Here is a 22,280-nt window from a genome sequence, read left to right on the forward strand (position 1 = left end):
CCCGCTTGGCCAATTGACCCATCCGCCAACCATAAGGTTGGACAGGCCGCAAAAATTTGCTTTCAATTGGGCCATTAGTGAGCTTAATTGTCAGTGGGCGCTTTTCCGGCTTTTGCATGCGCCTGCCAAGCAAAATGGCGTGTGAGTGCACGATGACATCGGGACGCTCGCCTGACATCATCTACTGTGATTTTGCGCCCATTCGGGTTGGGCGCGCACCCGCCTTGAGGACCTAAAATTCTAGCCCAAGTCCCATTCACCTTTCACCCTTGTCCTCACTGACTTACATTGGCTCTAAGGCCCAACACCACAAATTTAAATTTCACATTCTTGCATTTAAATCTCTTTGTGGCCTCTCCTTCATTTTCCCTGTTACCTTCTGCAACTCTACAAGCCAAACCTCACCCAGCCCCCCTTGAAAGCTCTTCATTCCTCCAACATGGATCTGCTATTTGTCACCTCCTTGACCCCACCATAGCGGCTTTGCCTTCAGCAGCCTAGGCCTCATGCTCTGAAATGCCCTTCCTAAACCCATACACCTCTCTCTCCCCCTTTTAAGATCCTCCTTAAAACATGCTTTCAGTCACCGCCCCCAAGCCCCTCTATAAATCTCCTTCTTTGGCTTGGCATTCACTTTTCATTATGTCTGTAGTGATGTGGCTTGGGGCACTTTTTTCTACATTATCATATAGCCATCTAAATTGAAGGTATTGTTGAGTGCTTGGTAACAGCAATAAAAAGCTAAAGTGCATTTATTTGAACATGATATGACCTTTTGAGGAAGAATCCACATAGCGAGTTAAAAAGGTGAAAACTGCATTTAAACATTTATTGACAAAACATAGACTCATGGAGTGGTTACAGCATAGCAGGAGGCCATTCTGTCTATCACATCTATGTCAGCTCTCTCCAAGAGCAATTCCCTCCCAATGAGTCATAATATATATTTTTATACAAAATGTTCTCATGTCCACCTTCAATTTTGCTGTCCCCATGCGTGCATTCTCTTAAATAATATCCACCACACAGATTGCCGAGCACATGCCATTAATTCCAGCCAGCGGTCAATCTGCCAACAGGTGTGTTTGACTGATACAGTAATATTTACCTCACCCTACCACCCCCCCCTCTCGTACCCCTCCTTCCCTCACCCCCCTCCACACTCCCAAATTGGTAGACTTTGCACACATCAAAGGCATAAGTCTATCACTCTGCTACAGATGTGTTAGGCAACCTCAGACTGATGCATTTCTGGAACCTTCGGCTTGTGTGTCTCTCACTCTTTGGGTTTTTGCCATTCTCTGTGATGAAGTAATACATCGAATTTTTCTCTCTTTTCCCCGCAGTGAAACAGCCCACCGGTGTGTCTACTCTGTGACAGTCCAAAATCAATTATAACCTGACACTGACACATTCTTGTACTACTTTGTTCCTTCCTCAGTAAAACAGAACCCATTGGTCCGCAGGTTGTAGATTGTAGCCTGCAGTCAGTCAGTCAGGACAGCGAGTTTCTATTAGAGAAATATGTACTGAGTAGGCTTGGCCTGTCTCAACGATTCACACTGCAGTTAGAGCATGGCAGGGGAAAAAACCTAAAATTGAAGTTAGTTTCAATTTACACCATAACTTTCCCCCTGAATTTTAATCACCTACCGCCCCCGCCCCCCACGCCACCACCCCCCCCCCACCACCCCAGCACCCACACGTCGCCCCACCATGACAGGAGCTCAGATTGTTTTTTATTCGTTGACGAGATGTGAGCATCGCTGGCAAGGCCAGCATTCATTGCCCATCCCTAATTGCTACAACTGAGTGGTTTGCTAGGCCACTTCAGAGGGCAGTTAAAAGTCAACCACAGGGCTCTGGTGGTTTAGAGTCATACATAGGCCAGACCAGGAAGGGCAGATTTCTTTCCCTAAGGGGCATTAGTAAACTAGATGGGTTTTGAATGACAATTGATGAAAGTTTCATGGGCGCCATCACTGAGACTAAATTTGAATTCCAGGGCCAGAATTTTACACTCCCCCCGCACCCCCACCCCCACCTCCCCCCCAGCAGGTTCTGAGGGGGGGCGTGAAATTGCATGGACGGGAATCCGTCCGGGTTCCCGCCCGCTCGACTTCAGACCAATTTTACGCTGGGGCTGACAGGCCTCGGCCCACCCTTGGCCCAGTTAAAGCCTTTAAGTGGCCACTTAGGCCATTTCCCGCCCAGCTTCAATTTTTAGGCTGGCGGGCGGATGACAGCTCTGGGGGGGGCCGGGGCGGGGGTGGGGGAGCAAGCTGGAAATAAAGGTAGTTAAGATAGTTGGATCTCAGGCGGGAATTGGGGGTGGGGAGCACCTCCATCAGAAGCCCCTTTCTGACTGGGAGCGCCTTCCCCTTCACAGGCCCAGTGACCTGTGAACCTCCTTTACCCCCGGCCTATCTCCTGAGACCCCGATCACCCGCCTCGCGACCCCCAAGTCCTTCCCTACCCTCCCTGCCCTGGGACCCCTGACACTTACCTTGTCCTCCGGGTCCTGGGAATTAGTGCCACCCAGCCCCTTGCAGTGCCTCTTCTGGCCACTGCAGCGCTGTGCCTGGAGGGACAGGGGAGCTGCCGGCCAATCTGATTGGCCAGCAGCTCTCCAAGGCGCGACTTACGACCGAGTGAGAGGTGGAGGTCCCGCCTTATGCCAACCAAAATGCGTTAGAGTATAATATGGCATCGGGGCTGCTGGTGTCGGCAGGGATGTGTTCCCCGCCAACTCTTCGGATGGTGGGGGAGATGTCACTTTGAAATTTCAGGCCCAGGTCTTTTATTAATTGAGTTTAAATTCCAGCTGCTGTGCTGGGATTTGAACCCATGCCCCCAGAACATTAGCCTGGGCCTCAAAATTACTAATTCAGTGACATCACCGCTCGGCCGACATCTCCCCTCACTAGTAAAAGGTCTTCTGAATGACTGAAAAGACAGGTCATTTCGGGCACCACGAAGTATATACTACCGACCTCTGACAGTTTTGTTGAATTTCTTGCTGGTGGCTTAGAGATTTCCCACCAGGAAACCAATCCGTATTAATGCTTTGAACAGGATCCTAAAACTAGGCTTCTCGGTCCAATTTTCAGGAGTTCAGTGTTGGACTGAAAGGAGAGAAAGTAATAAAAACAGGGAATGCTGGCATTCCAGCATTTCCTGGCTTTGTTCCAGATTGCCAGCATCCGCGGCATTTCGCTTTTATCTTGGAGAGAAAATAATGATGTTTGCCCACAGGGGCCATTAGGAAGCTTTTTAAATAATAAGATCTGCTGACAAGCAAATGTAGCAGTGACAGAATATCAATAGTACATCAACCTTTACTTCCATCATATTGACAGGTGATTCAAATTGGAACTTCTAATCCATCCTTTGGTGTCCAGTTAGACTATCAGTTAATCAGTGGGCAGATGGTGAGATTCAACACTGACCCCAAAAACCTGTCTCTATTATTTATTATTGTTTTCTATTATTTAAAGCAGTTCTTAAATGAAGGACATTAGTAACTTGGGTTCAGACACTTAATTAAAAAGGGGTCAAATTCACGAAGTCAAACTGGGGTCAGTGGGGGGTAATGGGGTTATTGAAACTGAAGAGGTAGCCTTGGAAACACAAAATGAATTGTGCAAGGCGTTTAACTGGACAGAACGATGACATGAAATTTAACACAGAGCGGTAAATATTGCAGATAAGCAGGAAAAGCAAGGTAACACTTAATGAAAGTGTTAGAATAACAGAACATAAGCTTAAAAACTATTTAGGTGGTTTAACAGATTTGGGTCTCTACCAGCCCAAAGAATCCACAGTATCAGTGAACAAAGCTGAAAGAATTGTGAATAATACAGCCAAGACTCAACAATATTGCCATGGTGATGAAAAGCAGGCTACAGCCACTAATTACTTATGGGCATATTGAACTTTTTTAAGGAAGACTTGCGTATTTTTGAAGAAATACTAACAAGGACATTGAGCAAAAGATGGCCGGTAATGTAAAGTGACCACTTTCTGGGAAATTCCTGTGTGGATTATACTTACAGACCTGTCCTGAAAGAACATAGAAGGTTGCACCTGAAAAGGTTTCATGGCCTTCTTCAAGCGGAAACACTTCAAAGGGAGATAGGAAAGGTGAGAAAGACTGAACTTTAATCTCCTCTGGTTGCGGAGACAAAAGGCTGATCACCACGCCTCGGCAGTTGTCGAAAATCCATCTCCTGTCGATTTATATCTCAGAGTGTGTAAATTGGTTGGAGATGAAAGAAAACAGATTTCAGGCGCAAGGCATGAAGAAGGATTTTCCTCTTGTCGGGGGGGTGGTGGGGGTGTGACAGGCGGGCCCGGGTGTACAACGGTCTGATCGGGCCCCAACTGCGATTTCACACTGGCCGGCTGGGTGAAGGGAGGGAGGAGGGCAAGCGCAGGAGCTTGTGCATATGCGCGGGGGCACTCACAGAAAGCTCCCTAAAGGCACAGAGAGCCTCAGGGAGCTGAAGATTTATAACAATAAATATAAAGATTAAAAAAATTAAGGAAAACATGTCTCCCTCATGTGACTCCATCGCCTGAGCAGGGGTATGTTGCAAATGAGTTCTGAAAACCTTTATTTTTAATTAACATTGGAAACCTCATCCCGCCCGCGGATGAGTTTTCCTCAAAAGTCGAAAGGCCGCTTGGCCTATTCACCCACCTGCCAACCGGAAGGTTGGACAGGCAGGGAAATGTTCTGTTTAATTGATCAATTAATTAATTAAGCCCTCTTAATTGTCAGTGGGTACACTGCCAACTCTCGCATGTGCCTGCCAACTGAAATATCGCACGTTATTTCACACTTGTGCGTATTGGGTGCATGCCCGCACGCCAGGGTGAAAACTCAGCCCATGGTTTTTTTGTCCCTTTAAAGTAATACACAGGGAAAATGGGTTAAAAAGCTAGGTGCAAAGCAGTGCAGTGTGAGCTGCTGCGTTGTGAGAGTGACAGCACAAGAAGACCAACTAGTCACCCCTGCAGTTGCAGGTAAAGTCTCTCTTTCTCTCTCTCTGCTGCTAGAGGCAAGGCTCAGCAGAAGCCACAATCAAAAAGGAAATAGGACAGCATCTTCAGCTACCCTGAAGAACCCAGTGTCTCCAAACTAACTGCAGAGCTGCCAAGGTCAGCGCTACCAGATCGCCTAACTTATTGGCCACAACGTACTGCCATCCACACCTCACAGACAAGCCAAAGACTGATTAATATTATTTTTTAAACTTTTATTTGGACTCTTAACTTCTCGTTTCTGATCTACGTGTACTTGTGTTGCGTTCTTATTATTTTCTCGGGTTTTAGTAACTAATAAACTTACCCCTTTTATGACTCAAGAAAGCCTGGTTAAGTTGGCTCCTAAAAATAAATACATTTGGACCGGGAAAAGGTATCCACGGGGGAAAGGATCCTTTTTAAATTAACCTTGTTGCGACCAACTGAGGGGGTTCAAGAAAGAAGGGGAGCCAGCTCATGCCTCCTCACCTGGGAACATGACAAAATCCGGGTCCCATTCGGGAAGTTAACAAATTTGCCCGGGGACCAGTTGTAACACCATGTTAAAACATATATAGTATTACATAGATCACACTGAGTACAACTTGTAATTCAGGTCACTAATACACAAGGGGAACACTCAAACCTTGGAATCAGTCCAATGAAAAGCTCCAAGGTTGCTCCCTGTCATCGGAAGGCTGAATTATGAGGCAACACTAGAGTTTACTATAAGAGATGACCTCGCAAAAGAAGAAAGTTTGCATTTATATCGTGCTTTTCAGGATCTCAAGAAGCCACAAAGTGCTTTACAGCCAATCAATATTTTGACATGTAATCACCATTGTAATGCAGGAAATGTGGCAACCAATTTGCACAAAGCAAGCTCCCACAAACAGCAACATGATAATGTAATGTGCTTTTTAGTGATGTTGATTGAGGGATAAATATTGGACAAGGTACTGGGAACAACTTACCTGCTCCTCCTTGAAATTATGCCTTGGGATCTTTTACATCCACCTGGACAGGCAGATGGGTCTAGATTTAACATCTCATTCAGAAGATGGCACCTCCGACCGTGCAGCGCACCCTCGGTACTACATTGGAGCCCCAGCCTTGAAATGTGTGCTAACGTTCTGGAGAGGGACTTGAACCCACAACTTTCTGACCCAAAGGCAAGTGTACTACCAACTGACTCATGGTTGACATTCAGGGCATGAAATTCATTCAGCCTGATTGTTGAATGAGGGTGCCACGATGCATGGCGATTCAGTGGCTGGTGGACTCGTTCAGACTGAGGTGGGTAAAACATAAAATTCATCTACCCATCTTACCTAAATGATTGGGTGCAAATTCCTGAACCTCCAGTATTGGTCTCCTTTGTTCAACACTGCTGCAGAACTCTGTAAACAGCAGGATGCACCGTAGCGTTGCTACACACTGCATGGGGCAGGCAGCCTGTTTTTCTTACAGGCAGGCTGACTCTTAAAAGGAAGGTAGAGAAAAGAATTGCTATAATGGCAATTCTTGCAAACTAAACCACCAGAGTGTTCAGAGGGATCCAAACTGAGGGTTGTGATGCTGGTAGCATTAATGGTGCAGGTGGGCCAGAGCAGAGAATAAATGGCCCCCATTGGGAGACAGGAGACCCCCAAGGAACACCCTCAGAAGACAGTAGGTGCAGGTGGCCAGAAAGACCAACTACCCACATCTGAGTCCGATGACCTGGCAGCAGGGCCACAAGAAGCCGAATGATCACACATGTGTGGTCAACATGAGTGAATGCATCTTCAGAAGGCATCTCCTACGCACCATAACACCAACCTCTCATACTGCTGAATGCACCACACCCCCATCACTCACCCAGCAGCACCCATTGGCACTCTAGACCCACGCTGAACACCCAGATACTTCCACTCACCCTCACACACTTATCAATACTGACAGCCTCACACTCACATGTCATTTACGCCACGTATCTCTAGCTATTCCGCTATTGGAGGAACATCACCCAAACACAGTGCTATACCATCACTGTCAGTCCTCCCTCTGTCTCACAGCAAAGTGGCAGACATTAGAAAGGAGAGAGCAAAACCAGTGAGGGTAATTGAGGTCTGTAGCTCCTGAGCCTACAGTAGAGATGGCTCTCTGAAGCATGGGGCTGGCTACAACTGGGCCCACAGCTTCTGAGTGTGGCTGAGAACATGGACGATGATGGCATCTTCCTCCATGCACACCCACTTCCTGATATCGGGCATGATGTGAAAGTTGGTGTGACCACAGACCTCTTGTCCCTCATACCACCCCTCTTCCTTCAAGAACAAAGGGACAGGACAACAGAATGGCACTGATGAAGAGGCCCCATCTCTTGATCTGACACTCGCAAACACCAGCTCAGACACTCGGAGGCTGGTATCGAGGCAGGATCAGCTCATGGTAAGTCACTGGGCATGAGTGAGCTGCAGCCAGGCCAGAGGGAAAGGATAGTTCATTTCACTGGAAGGTGAAGTGCCAGACAAGTACCGCTACGTAGGATTCAGATGAGGACCTCTATTAGATGAGCTGCAGGAGAGTTCTGAATGGACATGCAGGCTGAGATACTGTCACTGTCACTGTCAGGGAGCATGGAGGAGTCCGGCTCCAAGTTGGCAGAGGGCACAGCACAGGTCTGTCCCTCTCTGCAGCCTCTACTCCAACTCTCTTTCATACCACAGACCCAGAGGCACTCACACTGTTGCCCACACACCCGTTGCAGTCTTTGTGTGGACAGGTCACCTAATCCTTTACCACATCCATGAGAATGCAGCAACATTCACTTCCAAATGAGCCAAAGCACCTTGGAAAGCACTTGAGTGCTTTTAGACATTTCCAATGGGAAAAAAACACGTTTATTTTACTTGCCAGCAAAAAGGATGTTTGACTCCTTAAATAACACTAGCACAGGACCCACATTGCTGCTTCATGCTTCTTACTCCAGGAGCAGACAATGCAGCCGTGGCCAGGAACTGTGTTGGCCAAATTTGGAATCTTGGCATCACATTAGCCAATTGGGCGCCAACTCAACGTATTTGTGCACAAGTAGGGGAGCAGCTGCATGCACCCGTATCAATGAGGGATTCTGCACAAGATGCATAGTTAGTGATTGTTACAATTTGCTGCTCATTCACTGAGTAAAGGAGGAGTCTGGAGCCAGTCTTTTAATAAAACCCAAAGGACTCAGACTCAGGCACCGACTCCCTCTTTCGTCTCCCCCGCAGGTGGAAACCGGTTCTTATAGATACTTAAGAATAATGCCCGAACCTTTCCCCAGTTAGTAACAGCTGCTCTCACTTACAACTAGAGCAAGCACTTCATTGTGACAGGATCCCAACAGTGACAGTGCTTCACTGTACTGTTAGACCCACAAGGCAGCAAGATAGGCCTGCATGGCACTGTTACAAATTCATTTCTCACCCCGGATGTATACGAGATAATGGGAAAACTCCGTCTACATTACTAATTCACAAGAAAAGTGAAGGGGACACAGATTCAAACCAGTGAAAAGGTTAATTTGGGACAGATATCATAAAGTTCTTCAAAGAGAACATGATCAATGAATGGAATTGACTACAGAACAGCTGGATATTTGACAGGCAGGTGTATGACCTTTCTGGATGCCTGTCCGCCTATACGTATCCTGTGATCTTGTAGCTGGTTGCAATGGGAAATATTGATTTTCTTTTATCTAGTTGATCACAAGCACCTCCAGAAATTGTTCCACTATTTTCAAATAATACCATTTTAAGGAATTCCAAACAACAATTGAATGATCTAATTTTACGAGCTGTACAGAGTTGCAATTAGTGTTGTTTCACATACCACACAGCAGCCGGAGTTCACTGCCTTGAAATTAGGCCCTTCAAATATTAGTGTATGAGCACCTAAAGTGCGCATGTACATTTCATCTGCTCACCATTTTGATGGTAGCGTTAAGCCTATTTAAAGTAAACCCATTAGTATCACTGTTAAAATAGTGAATATAAGGGAAACTAATATGTGCATTCAGCATTCACACACATTCAAAGGATCTATATTTCAAAGCACATGTGCCCAATGGGACATTATTACAGGTAGGCAGCTCAATTGGCAAAAAACAAAAGCAATCGGTACTTGTTTGAGCCTACAATTAAAGGGAAATAAATGTCAATTGAATTTTGGATTTTACTCAATGCAAAGCAAATGATATCATCAATACGCATAGATCCATAAAACGGGATTCCTGGAAGCAAAGGGATCTGTGAAGTGATCAAGATCAACTGATTTCTGTCTATTTGCCACCAGTTTTCTAAATTTATTGCTATTTCGTGATTTACTGGCAGAATTTTCAATTCCTGTCAGAGGCAGGGGGGGGTTATTCACACGAGGGCCTGAATTTTAACTTTGGCGGACGGGCGGGCGTGATCGGCGGGCCCGGGAGCGGTCAGGAAACGGGCCCCTGACTGCGAACGGCCACCAACCGCGATTGGCAAATTAATGGCCAACCAGCGTGAAACGCGCGCTGAAAAGATCAGCACTGCCGGGTTGGCGGGGGGGTTGGGGGGTGTGGTGTGGGGGAAGACGGCGGGCGATGATGTTTCCGCGGGCGTGGGTGAGCATTGCGAGAAAGCTCCCTGAAGGCAGAGAGCTGCCTCAGGGAGCTGCAGGCCTGAAAATGCCCAAAGAAAGGTTTCGAAAGCTGTAAAAAAAAATGTCCACGCATCACAATCAATCAGCTGAAAATATAGTTGTGAAAAATGCTGCCAGGCACAGCTATTTATTTTAATTTTATTTAATAGTGGAAATTTAATCCCGCCCTTGGGTGAGGTTTGATGAAAAACGCAAAGGCTGATTCGTCCGTCCCCCGACCATAAAGGTTGGACGGGCCACGAACAAACTGAGACAATTGGGCCGTTAATGAGCTTAACTGGCCTCTCGATTGTCGGAAGGTGCGCTTCTGACTTTTGCGCGCACCCACCAAGCGAAATTTCGCGCAAGTGTGCGACGATGTTGGGGCGCTCGCCCAATGTCTTTTCGTGCGATTTTATGCCTGATGGGGTCAGGCGTGTGAGTGCCCACCTGCGGCACTTAAAATTCAGCCCAGGAGGTTGGTAAAGCACTGAGATTATGGATGACGTAGGTTTTCACAAAGACACAATGCCATATGGCACACGCAAGCTGCAGCATGCGTGTTAGGGCATGGTTTAACGCATGCGTGGAAAGGGAGGGGCTTAAAAAATATACGAAACATCACAGGAGGAGAGGATGAATAGCAGTAACATGGACATGTAATCGTAATACAGTGCAAGTTGTTTCAAAATCTATCTATCTAACATGGAATGGCAATATAAACCACTTTGAAACAAAAGATGTTCAGAACAGATCAGAATTGGAAAGATTCATCAGGCCACCTTGCTTTCAGGATTGTACTATCTCCTGGTTTTGCTATCTTGCTTTAATGACACAGTGAGGGACAAGATTTCAGTCGTCTGGTGTTGGCGTCTGCTATTAAGCACAAATGCCCATTCTGTAGCCCCTGATGGAAGCCTGGAGCGAGTCCGAGGATCCCCCACAGGCAGAAAACATGCAGGTCGGGATATTCCAGCCCGGCCCACAGCGAGTGTCATGGTGGGCGGGAGCGGGAAAATTCTCGAGATCGGAAAAAAATCAGTTTTCCGCCGTTGTGAAAGATGTGCGGGATCGTCCGCTCCAGCTGTTAATGGCGGGCCGCATTTCCCGCCATGGCATGTCGGGAATGTCTTTTTAATACATTTGTGTCTCATTATAGGGGCTGCTCGCCGAAACTCATCCCCTCAAATCATCTCAGTTCCTGGCTAAACATTTTCCCTCAGGTGGATTCCAAAGAGTGCGGTATCGGAGTGCAGTGAATGAGTGCCTAGGCGTCCAATTAGATGGGCGTGTTTCACAACTATATCTAAGTGACGTGCACCTGGCGACCTGCACATCGCTCCTGACTTCGAGGTTCGTTCGCCTACCTTGCATCACACAGCGCTCGCAGCAACTCAGACTCAACGCCAGGCTTCTCAGGCAATACCACATCACTCTCAGCGAGTGTCAGAGGCAAGTGGCTCCCTACCAGACCAGCAGTAAGGCTTTTATTGTGCTGCAGGGAGAAGGGGAGGGAACAGGCCTGAGGCATGTGAAGGGGCTGCAGGGAAAGGTCTCCAATTAGTGGGGGTAAGGGTGGGGAAGGTTGCACTCAGACACATGGCTGGGGGATGTGGGGTGGCAATGGAGGAGCGTCCTAAGTGCCAGGATGGGGAGACAGTCAGTTACAGAATGACATTAGTGGCTTTGGGCCAGGATGGGAGGATCGCTGAGTGAAGAAGCGCTTTAATGTTGAGCTTACAAAGCCTGTCCTTGCCCCAGTCCAGGCAGGTGGGAGGGCCTGTCAGTCCAGTCTCAGTCGTGCCCAGAATGTTGTGCGCAGGGCACTGTCGTAACATCACGCGCGTTGGCCCAGGAGGTTTCTGGCATCATATTGAGCTGCAGATGGCACACTCAGTCAGGGAGTCAGTCGAGGAAGTTTGGTGTGAGTTTGCTGGGTGGAGTAATATATCTCAGAATGTGCAAGTGGCCTCAAGATGGGGAGGGGTGAGGTCCACACGAGGCATGGGCACATCCACCTCACCATGTTCCAGGGGTAATAAAGGGATATCCACCACAATCATGAAGGGGTCAAGGAACACACGGAGAGGATTGAGGGGTTCTTGGAGGGAGAGAAACCTGAACATTAATCTCCTGCAGGACAGAGGGAGGGATTTCCCCACTCACACAGGGAGGGTCCAAGCTCGTCTGGTAGTAAGAGCTCAGCACCACCATCTTCCAACGTGCAGCAATGGCACAGTACAAAATTAAAATGAGGAGATACTCTGCTGGTGAGCGCTCTGAGGGCTGATTGGAGGGCAGGGCCATGCACTGGGAGGCTGATTAAAGGGGCTGCGCATTCCCAAATGAGGAGACATGTTAGGAGCCTTTCAATGACAACACAGAGAATCAGGGAAGTGAAGCTATGATGTGCTTTCCTGTGAGACTAACCCTGCAAAGTGGCACTAATCGATCTCCTTGTATTAACCCTTTGTTTGCAGCTTGGAGATTCCCAGACTGATAACGAACTCCAGAGCAATTGGGTGCCTGGACAAGCTTCAGATACATGTTACAATCATGGTGCTGGCAACTTCACAGAGGAGAAGCCTCAGGATCCCCTCAAATAATCTCAGTTCCTGACTAAACATTTCCCCTCATGTGGATTCCAAAGAGTATGGTATTAGAGGGTAGTGAATTGGGATCCAAACGCCTAGGCTAAAAGCAGCACATTCAAGCGCCTGGGCAAAGCAATCTCTTAGCAGTCGATCATGTAAAGTTGGGTGGGGGGAGAAGGTGCACCTTGAAACAAACCTGGTGCTGGCATGGAGGGGTTGCACATCTCCTCCGATGGGGATGACATCGAACGGGATGAGGACGTGGAGTTTGAGGGAGCTTAAGCCTGCAGGGGAAGAGGCCATAGCACAGGTCAGATGAGGCAGACGTGCACATGAGGCCCTCATAGCTACCAGATTCCCGAGGAGGATGACGAGTTGCAGTGACAAGTGCAGGTGCCCTCCTTCGTGCATTAACAGCAGTGTTGCTATTCCTCTCATTTCAACCCTGCACTTCGATGTGAGTGTGAATAGTTACACCTCAGGCTCACATTGTCCTGATCCTCTAAAGGATGATGAACCCTCGGGAGATGTGTCCTTGCTGAGATGAGGTGCTAACTGGAGGAGGGAGTCCCTGCATCAGACATCAGAAGCTGCTGCCTCTTCAAGTGTCTCTCCTGCAGCCCAGTCACAGCAGCAGCCTACAGGAACCAGGAGCTGTTCACTATCCTCAGTCTGCCTTCATTGTGACAAAGCTCCTCAAGGAGATCCATCTCCAGCAATGGGATACCACATTCTGTGTAACCTCGATGGTGAAACTGATAGATGACACTGGGCCAAGGCAGCTAAGGACGTTCCGCAGTGTGCATCTAATCAGAGATGACTCAATCCTCTGTGTCACCTTCTTCTCTATCACATTAACATCCGGCACCCTCAGTTAGGGATACTGGTCTGCTTTTATCCTCACCTTACTATGCATCTGACCACCTGGTGATGAGGATGTTCAAGCACTTGTGTGCCAGACATTAAAATGCCTCCTCTTTAAGACACACGTTGTGCCCTCATGGCCACACCTGGCCCTTTCAAACTTCAAGATGCTCAGGCAACATGAGGCCCTCTGCTTCAATCTTACACAGCCAAGAATAAACATGACATGACCCTGCAAAGCATATGAGCGAGGTTCGTTCACAAGCGCACTTAACATTAAGGTCAAGGCATCACTGATGTCGAGAATGATGTGTAAAAGGGGCACACACTGTGGTGACATTGAAGCACATGACATAGATGAGGTAGCCATAATAGTGACATCGACGCTAAGTTAGGGGAGGGAAATGGTCTCACACCTGATTGACAGCAACACAGTTCATCATAAAAAGCAGACATAAGAGGAGATGTGAAATGGGTACGTTTCTATTTACATTTGTGAACATTATATACATGTTGTGAACACCCGTGCCACTGTTGTGCTCCTAAATTTTTCTAACTTTCCTAACCCCACTGCTACGTCTTGGTGCATCCTCGATATCCACAGCAGAGGTTGAGGCAGCCTGCTGGCCTCTATACACTGTTGCCTGTGATGATTTTGGTGAGCATCCTCTGGGGGGCTGAGACCTGGGGGGTCCCTGGCCTGCTTTGGGGCAGGTGCACCCTCCTCAGCCTGTGGAGCTGAAGGTGATGGGGTCACAGGAAGAGGGGATTGGGATCAACTGGACCCTCCTGGAGTCATCTGGGTGGATGGTCCCAGGGTGTCCACCTGCTGGTCCTCATCCCTTTGGGTGCCTGAGGGCCCCTGGCTGACTCCCTGAGGAGAAGGGGCAGCTGGAGTGAGATCGATGAGCGTCACCTTCCTCCCGCATGGCCACTGATGAAGGCCACCAATGGCTCCAGCGATGGAATGCACCTCCTGCTCCAGCACAGGACTAATGTCCTGGACCAAGGTCTCCATGGTGGCCGCCATCCTGCCAGTGTTGACCTAGGTGCATTGGCATGCCAGATCTATCGCATCAGACCGAACGTGGACGGACTCCTCCATCATCCGTTGCAATCTGAGGAATGCAGCTGACATCCCTTCCTGATGTTCCTGTGATTGTCGCTGTAGCTCCACCAACTGATTTAGGGCCCAGTCCGGAGGCTCATCATCTGACTTGGACTAAGCAGAATTCTGGCCTCCAGCAGTCCTCCAATTGCTGGTGACCTCGGATACCCTTGCCCCCTGCCTCCTCCTGCTGTGTTTCAGATTGTGTGCTGTGCTCACCAGACTGTGACCCTGAGACTGCTCTACAACTAGTTACTGAGGTGTGTTTCTCTGCGCTGGTGGAGGGTGTGTGGGTGAGCGCTGTGACAGGTCTTCTGCTGTGGCGTCGTCAGGATCCTCATCCAAGGTGTCATCAGGGCTCGAGCTAAGGGTCTGGCTGGTTGAGGCCGTTAGGCGCTTGACTGAAGTTCCTGTGAAAGAAAAGAGAGATAATTAGTGCATGGCAGGTGACTCTAAAACAGGACAATGCACTCACAGTATGGTTGTCTGAGGGATGAGCGGGTAGAGGACCCTCACGTGGGTGTTTGCTGCCGACCTCAGTCAGCGCAGGCACAGTCCACATCCTCTCCTGCCAGCTCAATGGCTCACTTTTCGAACTGAAAGAGGACCTTGCGTTCCGACACTCCATCCCTGGTCTGGGACCTCTCCCTGCGAGTGTGTGTGTGATCTTGTCCAGCTTAAAGGCAGATGGAAAGAGTGTGAGCAAGATGGACGCCAGGTCAGATGATAAGAATGCCTGGCATGTGTGGGGGAGCCATGGATGGGATGAGGACACAATCTCCAGAGGAGATGAGGCGAGATGGAGATGTGAGGGTGGATGTGAGTGAGCGCTGATGCCCCTTGAGCTGGCAGTGAGTGAGATGCCAGTGAACGTGTGATGGGCTTGTGAGTGGGTGAGCTGAGAGTGTTGAGGTGGTTGCCTTACCCTGGCGGCACAGATGAGATCATTCATCATCTTTCTGCATTAGATACCTGACCTCTTATGAGCAGTGTTGGCACTGACCACCACCTCCCAAGCCCGATTGGTGAGCTTGCTGGCCCTCCTGCAGCCAGTGGGGGGTAGAGGACATCGTGGTGGGCCTCGACTGCATCCAAAAGGTGTTCCAGTGAGGCGTCACCGCATCTGGAGGCTGCCATCTTCTTGGCTTTCGGTGCCATGTCTTCAGTGGAGCAGTCCTGGGCTGCAGACGCTGTGGGCGGCTGCACTTTAAATATGGCGCCCGGAGTGAGGGCGTGGTGAGCTCATGGCAGGGAGGACGAATCAGAGGCCGCCCGCCAGCGATCCGGCATGTTTCCCATGTGTGCATATTTAATGAGGCAGGAAGCGGACGATACAACACAAAACCCCGCCATTGCGTCTCTTCACGCCTGCCGCCGCTCTAAGTGCTCTGAGGGGAAAATCCCGCCCGCAGGATCTGCTTGTCGCTCTCACCATAGAAAAATCAGCTCTTTTATCCCAGTTGCAGAATGAACTTTTTGTAACACTGTCAGGGTAGAGGTACAGACATTTATCCTGCAGTGCTTAGCCAACAGAAGGCACTGGGTATACCCCTTTCTCAGCTGCACTCACATGTAGAGCTGCTAGAGACAACTAAGCTAAAGCATATTAAAAAAGTCAGGCCTTGGATATCTGATGTGCTGGTGTCACAGATCATCTGTGCCTTCAGGCAGATCTTATAAACGAGGCGGATCTCACGGTACATTTGCAAAATCCTATCAACTTTAGCAGCCAAGCAAGTGACAAGCACTGATGGAATCAATAATTACTTGGCTTGTGTGGCTTTGTATTAATGCATTATGCATGTAGTACTTTCAGAGGAAGTTACTATCTCACCCAGCCAAAATAGCCAACTTGCTGCAGAAAATTTTATTTGAAATAAATAAATATTCCACCAAAAAATGTGAATGAGAGACTCTTTGCGTAAAGATGTTTTGCCTGAGCTTGGTTCTAAATATGTTCACTCTAAACCAGGAAACCTGTCTCTTTACAAAACCAAGCCTGCCATTTCTATAGGCTGCATATAATCTGCTTTATTGAAGTATTGAAGACAGGCTTGATCGCTTTCAGGAAAGCTTTGAAGAGCTTCACCCTGATTTTAAATGATAGTCAAACAAGAGCCCACAGTATATTTCTACATTGACACTTCCATTATGCAAGGCTTACAACTTCCTTGGAACACTTCAATCTTCCTCGCTGTACAAAAGCTATCACATTCCTTCTTTGTCTTTGTCTATAGTCAGAGCCTGTAATTCTACAAAGGCTGCAGCTTTCCATTCTCTCTGAATTATTTATTAAGGTGAGCCATGGGAAACTCAAAACGCGCTCGTGTTGATTGTAGGTTCCAAATGAGCTTTAGACTTGAAGCAACAAGATATGTCAAACCAGAAACGCACAACCTGTGCACTTGACCTTCTCTTTCATATCATTGGAGATTTATTGACTCCTCAGTGAGTTTTTGGTAAAGTTTTAATCACGGAAAAGGTTCCTTGGAAGAACTCTGCTTTTGTCCTTGGTACAAACACGATAGGGGCGTTCTCACAAAGTGCGCAGAACAAATCGCAGACTGGGCTCCACCATCCCCGCCTCTGTTACCTGAAATTACCCACAGAGAGTGAGGGATCACTGAACCAATCCTTACATCTCAGCCAGCTTTTACAACACAGTTTGAAAAACTGGGCAAAAAGATAGAAAGATAATGGTGGCGACGATTGGCAACATTGCCATTCCATCCCATCACATATCAGAAATGAGCCATTTACAAAAATGATGCCTCATTCCCCAGCCTCTCTAACAACTCACTGAATCCATTTCAGAGTAAAAGCAGTATAGCTTTCGGATTATCATTCATTTCCCAGACGTATGCAACTTAACTTGCAAAGAATGCAAGACAGGGGACAGTCCACCGAGCACTGATCTGAAGGAGAAAACCTTGGTTCTGTTAGTAAAGCATATTGAGACTGTGTTTTACCTGTGCTGATGTACTGTTCAATTTCTGCAGTCCATTCTCCAAACGCTCCATCTTGGCAGTAAGTTCTTTGCTCTTCTTAGCCAGCAGGCTCTGATACAACTTGATCTGTTCAAGGAAAGACTTGGGTGTAGTATAATTGTAACGCCGCTCATTAACCAAGTAGGATTTGGATGTCTCATTGACACTAACGTGGACATATGCCATGAACTTGCTGACAGATTCCTTTATTGCAGGCTAAAAGAAAAAGTAAAGTCATAAGGGAAGTTTGTATTGACAACATTTTCTAGTGACAGGAGATAGAGTATTTACATTGTTAGTAAAAATGTTATAAAAGACAAAACTGCTAAATGATTGGCATTTACAAACGCAAGCAACACTCCATTCACCATGAATCACATAGAAGACATCCTGTTTTGTCAAAATATATACTATGGACAACATGATTTTGTTTTAAATTGCAGGACAGCATTAGTAACAAGCAGCACTCTGAAGGAGTTTGAGACATTACGATTGTCAATTTTTAAAAAATTTGGCAATAATTAGAACGACCGCCCTGTTTAATGTTTAAAATGTTGGTGTTCTAATTGTTTGCACTAGCACAGCACTGTATTTTCAGTACAGCTCATAACAGATTGTGCTGCACTAGAACCCAAATAAATAGAATGTTCACGATATTAAACCTTTGCTTTAACCAATTATACCTGTGCAGGAAATGAGAAATAAATTCAAACAGGATCAATTTTCCTTTAAAGAATGAATCACAATACAAGCGCCTCTTCTAAAACTCAAGTCATTATTTTCAATATTGAAGTTTAGGTATATTACCAATACGGTTAAGCTATGGTACAACATAACCATAAGATTAGGGCTTAGTTATTAATGAGTAAGCTGCAAAAGCATTAAAAGATTGCAAAACACAATGGGCAGAATTTTGCCCTTGGTGGGCGAGCGGGCCCCACCAGCTCAGCGGCGGGTGTCAACTGTTAATGACATGTTAATAAGAAACACATAAAGCTTATTAAATTTTTTAAAAACGGACATGAAACTTCATCCCGCCAGTGGATGAAGTTTCATGAGTAATCTGGAGCCCGCTGGGGCTCCTGACCTGCCCGCCAGCCTTAAGCTTGGACGGGCAGGGTCTTTAACAAGGTTAATCAGCCTGTCAATGACCTTAATTGGCCATTGACAGGTCGGCGGGCGGACAGCTGATTTCGCTGTCCGCCCGCCTTCCTGAAGATTTAAATGGACCGGGATGACGTCAGGGGTTCCGCCCGATATCATCCCGCGTCATTTTCCCCTCGGCGAGCGGACCCCGCCCCCAAATCGCCGAGGGGAAAATCCTGGCCAATGCGATGAATATAAAATGAAAACAGAAAATGGTGGAAAACCTAACAGGTCTGACAGCGTCCACAGAGAGAAAACCAGAGTCAATGCTGCGAGCACTCTGAGGAAGGGTCATACAGACTTGGAGAGTTGACTCTGTTTCTCTCTCCACAGATACTGTCAGACCTGCTGAGTTTTTCCAGTATTTTCGGTTTTTATTTCAGATTTCCAGTGTCCGCAGTATTTTGCTTTTATCGCGATGAATATACATATGTTTATATTGTTTAAGCAGGAAAAAGTGTAAGAAAAGCAGCAATATTTACATTTGTTTTATTGATTTAGATAAGATAAATCCAAATTAAATATGACTCCAGCTAAGATAAAAGCAAAATACTGCAGATGCTGGAAATCTGAAACAAAAACAGAAAATACTGGAAAAGCTCAGCAGGTCTAACAGCATCTGCAGAGAGATAAACAGAATTAAAGTTTCGAGTCCGTGTGACCCTTCTTCAGAGTTAAAGAAGGGTCATTCGGACTCAAAACATTAACTCTGTTTCTCTCATGACTCTAGCTAAGTGTGCCTTTGGGATGTCAATGCAAATTTGCTTTGCTCTGTGGCAAAGTTAGTCAGGAAATAACCAATGCATGTCACTACCTACATGTGAATAGTCTGTGCCAATTAATTACATAAGAACAAAAAAAAATTTCTAGATAAAAAAGATCACAGACCATCCAGTTCACCTTCTAACATCCTCATAGTCACATGGTACAATGATAATAGAGTTGTTGACTAATCGTAGCAATTAACCTACACCAATTAGTCTACAACAGATCAAAAGATGACATAAGGAAGTCCCAGTGGTGTATAACTTTGGGAACCATAGGTCTAATTCCTAGGCCTAGGTCAGGTGGTGGTGTAATGGTAATGTCATTGGACTAGTAATCCAGAGACTCAGACTAATTCTCTGGGGGACATGGGTTTCAAAGCCTACCAGAGCAGCTGGTGGAATTTGAATTCAAGTAATAAAATCTGGAACTGAAAGCTAGTCTTAGTAACAGTGACCAGTAAAACCTGTTGGTGATTGTTGTAAAAACCCATCTGGTTCACTAATGCTCTTTAGGGAAGAAAATCAGGTACCCTTACCTGGTCTGACCTACATGTGACTCAAGACCCACAGCCATGTGGTTGACTCTTAACTGTGTTCCGAAATGGCCTAGCAAGCCACTCAGTTCAAGAGCAGTTAGGGATGGGCAACAAATGTTTGTCCTGCCAGTGATGCCCATATCCCATGACAGAATAAATAATGGCCAGGATTTCCCGGTTGGCGAGCAGGGGGCGGGGCCCGCTCACCGACATGTAAGATGATGTGGGATGGCATCGGGCGGTACTCCCGAAGTCACCCCGCCTCATTTCAATTTTCAGGTCAGCGGGGGCTCAGCCGAATCAGTTGTGCACCCGCCGACCTGTCAACGGCCTATTGAGGCCATTAACAAAGTAATTAAAGTAATTAGTGGACCTGCCCGTCCAACCTTAAGGTTGGCAGGCAGGCCGGGAGCCCTGGCGGGCATTAGAAAAAACATGAAACCTCATCCACGGGCGGGATGAGGTTTCATGTAGGTTTTTAAAAACTTAATAAAAGTGTATTTAAAAGTGATGGACATGTCCCAACTCATGTGACAGTGTCATGGGACATGTCAGGGAATTTTTTTTTCTGTTTTTAAGATTTTTTATTGTGGAGCCGATCTCCCTGAGGCAGCACTTAGCCTCAGGGAGGTGAGTGCGCTCTTTCATGTGCATACACGAAAGAGCGCACTCTCAGTTCAGGGAATCCCCCCCCCCCTTATCTGGCCCGCCCACATAAAATGGCGGCGCACCCCCAATCGAGGGTGCTGATCGGAGACACACCCGCTCCTGAACATCCACCCCCCCCCCCCCCTCCCCCTCCCAAAGGGGGGAAAATTCTGCCCAATGTGATGTTTCTCCCTTCTACATATCATGTCTCAAATTATTAATTATCATTTTTTCAGAAAGGAATCCACATAATTTGCATTTGAATGAATCAATACCGCTTCTACCATCTCCTGTTTTCCATAGATTGACCACTCATTCAGTGAAATAAGATGTCCACAGATTAGCTTTGAGTTTAACCCCTTCCAAGCACAGGCTATATTCTCTGGTTCTGGACAAGGTAAAATAGTTATTCATTTTCTACATTATTTAGTCCCTTTAAAATCCTAAATGCAGCAATCACATCACTGTTCAACCTTCTCTTTTCCAGTGACAACATGCCTAATTTATATAACAGATACTTAGAATCCAAATCCTCCATCCCTTCAATAATTCTGGTGGCTCACATCCCTCCAGTAGCTGCAGTATGCTTTTTGCACTGTGGTAAGCACTGTACATTCTATTGTAAATGCGGCCTCAATAATGACATATAACGCAACGTGAATACTTTTGATGTTTTGCATCCCTATTGGGCTGCCCAAACTACAACTAATCACTTGTTTCCAGGGGATCATCCCTAAGAGATTTTATGTGGCTTCTGCTCGGCACAAGCTAACTAAAAATGTAATTTGCTCCACTGATGTGTTTTTATAATCAGCCCAGCTGGGAAAGTGTGAACACCACCTAGAGGCTTTGGTTGGTCAAGTGTTCAAACCATTAATTTATTGCAACTGATTGCTGTTAAAAAATTGCTTGAATTTCAAAAAAAATAAATCCAAGGACTGTCTAATGATTGACGGGTTCCTAGTTACTGCAATTGTATGCACAGGAGCAACAGGAGTTTTAAAGAACATGCTTAATATCAGTGTTTCCACTGACACTCTAACACTTTTTATATATGGTGTATATTGTATAATGCCTATCTTTCTGCAAAGGCCCATGATTTTATCTATAAATAAATCTGCATAAATTGTTTGGTTATTGATACACATGCTGAACTGACAAGAGATCATGGTGAACAGTTCATTATTCACCAGTAGAATTTACCGCAGTTCTGAATTAATTGGTCAATCTGATCTATGTTGGCCCAAATATAGTAGATAATAAAATTATAACTTTTTGTGCATAGTGACTTAGTTTACATTTGGAAACTTGTTGCCCAGCTACTGAGAAAAAAGCCCAAATTTTGGCACTGATAGTGCAATGTACCCGGTGGACTTCATTAACTGTGTAAGTACTCATAAGCATCTTACATCAACGTTGTCAGTCTCCTGTAAGAAGCGCAGGCTGACAGACTCCAACGCCTCTTGGGGCCACTCGTGGAACCAGTCGATTGCAGTGCAGTTCACGACAGCAGGGAACTTCCTACTGCGAATGCGCAGCTTGTTACCAACAGGTGAGAAACACAAAGCGACCTAAGAGACAACATCGGCAAGTCATAATTGTGTTTTACAGACAGGATACATACCTGTGATTCTCGCCGCAGAAGTTGTGCTGTTGTTTCCAGTGTCACTGATCAAATAGTAATGGTTAGTCTGGAATTAATACTGCACAGGTTTAAAGACTATCTCACTGTTCATTAACTTTTACAATTATGCAAACACCATTTCCCAGTCTTGGATCAGTGATGTAGAACATATTATCTGAACAAATTCCAAAATTATACAATAGCATATGACCATTTGTTCTATGTGTGAAAGACAGGCTGATTGATGGACAAGATTGGCAGTTTTCAATTCCCTGTACAGAACAGATAGCGAATGCACTCTATTACTGTTACTGAACCACTGATCTATATAGTTAGG

At 46.5% G+C, this 22,280-nt stretch overlaps 1 protein-coding gene across 2 annotated transcripts in view; it reads right to left on the reverse strand.

The window, feature by feature from the left end:
- dnah9 (dynein, axonemal, heavy chain 9) overlaps positions 1-22,280 on the reverse strand; it is a 563,627-nt gene that overhangs the window by 245,667 nt on the left and 295,680 nt on the right. For both annotated transcript variants that reach the window (XM_078570706.1, XM_078570707.1), the window contains 2 exons: positions 21,729-21,890; positions 17,205-17,438 (listed from right to left, as the gene is read on the reverse strand). In XM_078570706.1, the coding sequence (XP_078426832.1) occupies positions 17,205-17,438; positions 21,729-21,890 (396 nt within the window). The remainder of the gene's footprint in view (positions 1-17,204; positions 17,439-21,728; positions 21,891-22,280) is intronic.

Source organism: Cetorhinus maximus, chromosome 24 (genome assembly GCF_964194155.1).
Source record: "Cetorhinus maximus chromosome 24, sCetMax3.hap1.1, whole genome shotgun sequence".
NCBI lineage: Eukaryota > Metazoa > Chordata > Chondrichthyes > Lamniformes > Cetorhinidae > Cetorhinus > Cetorhinus maximus.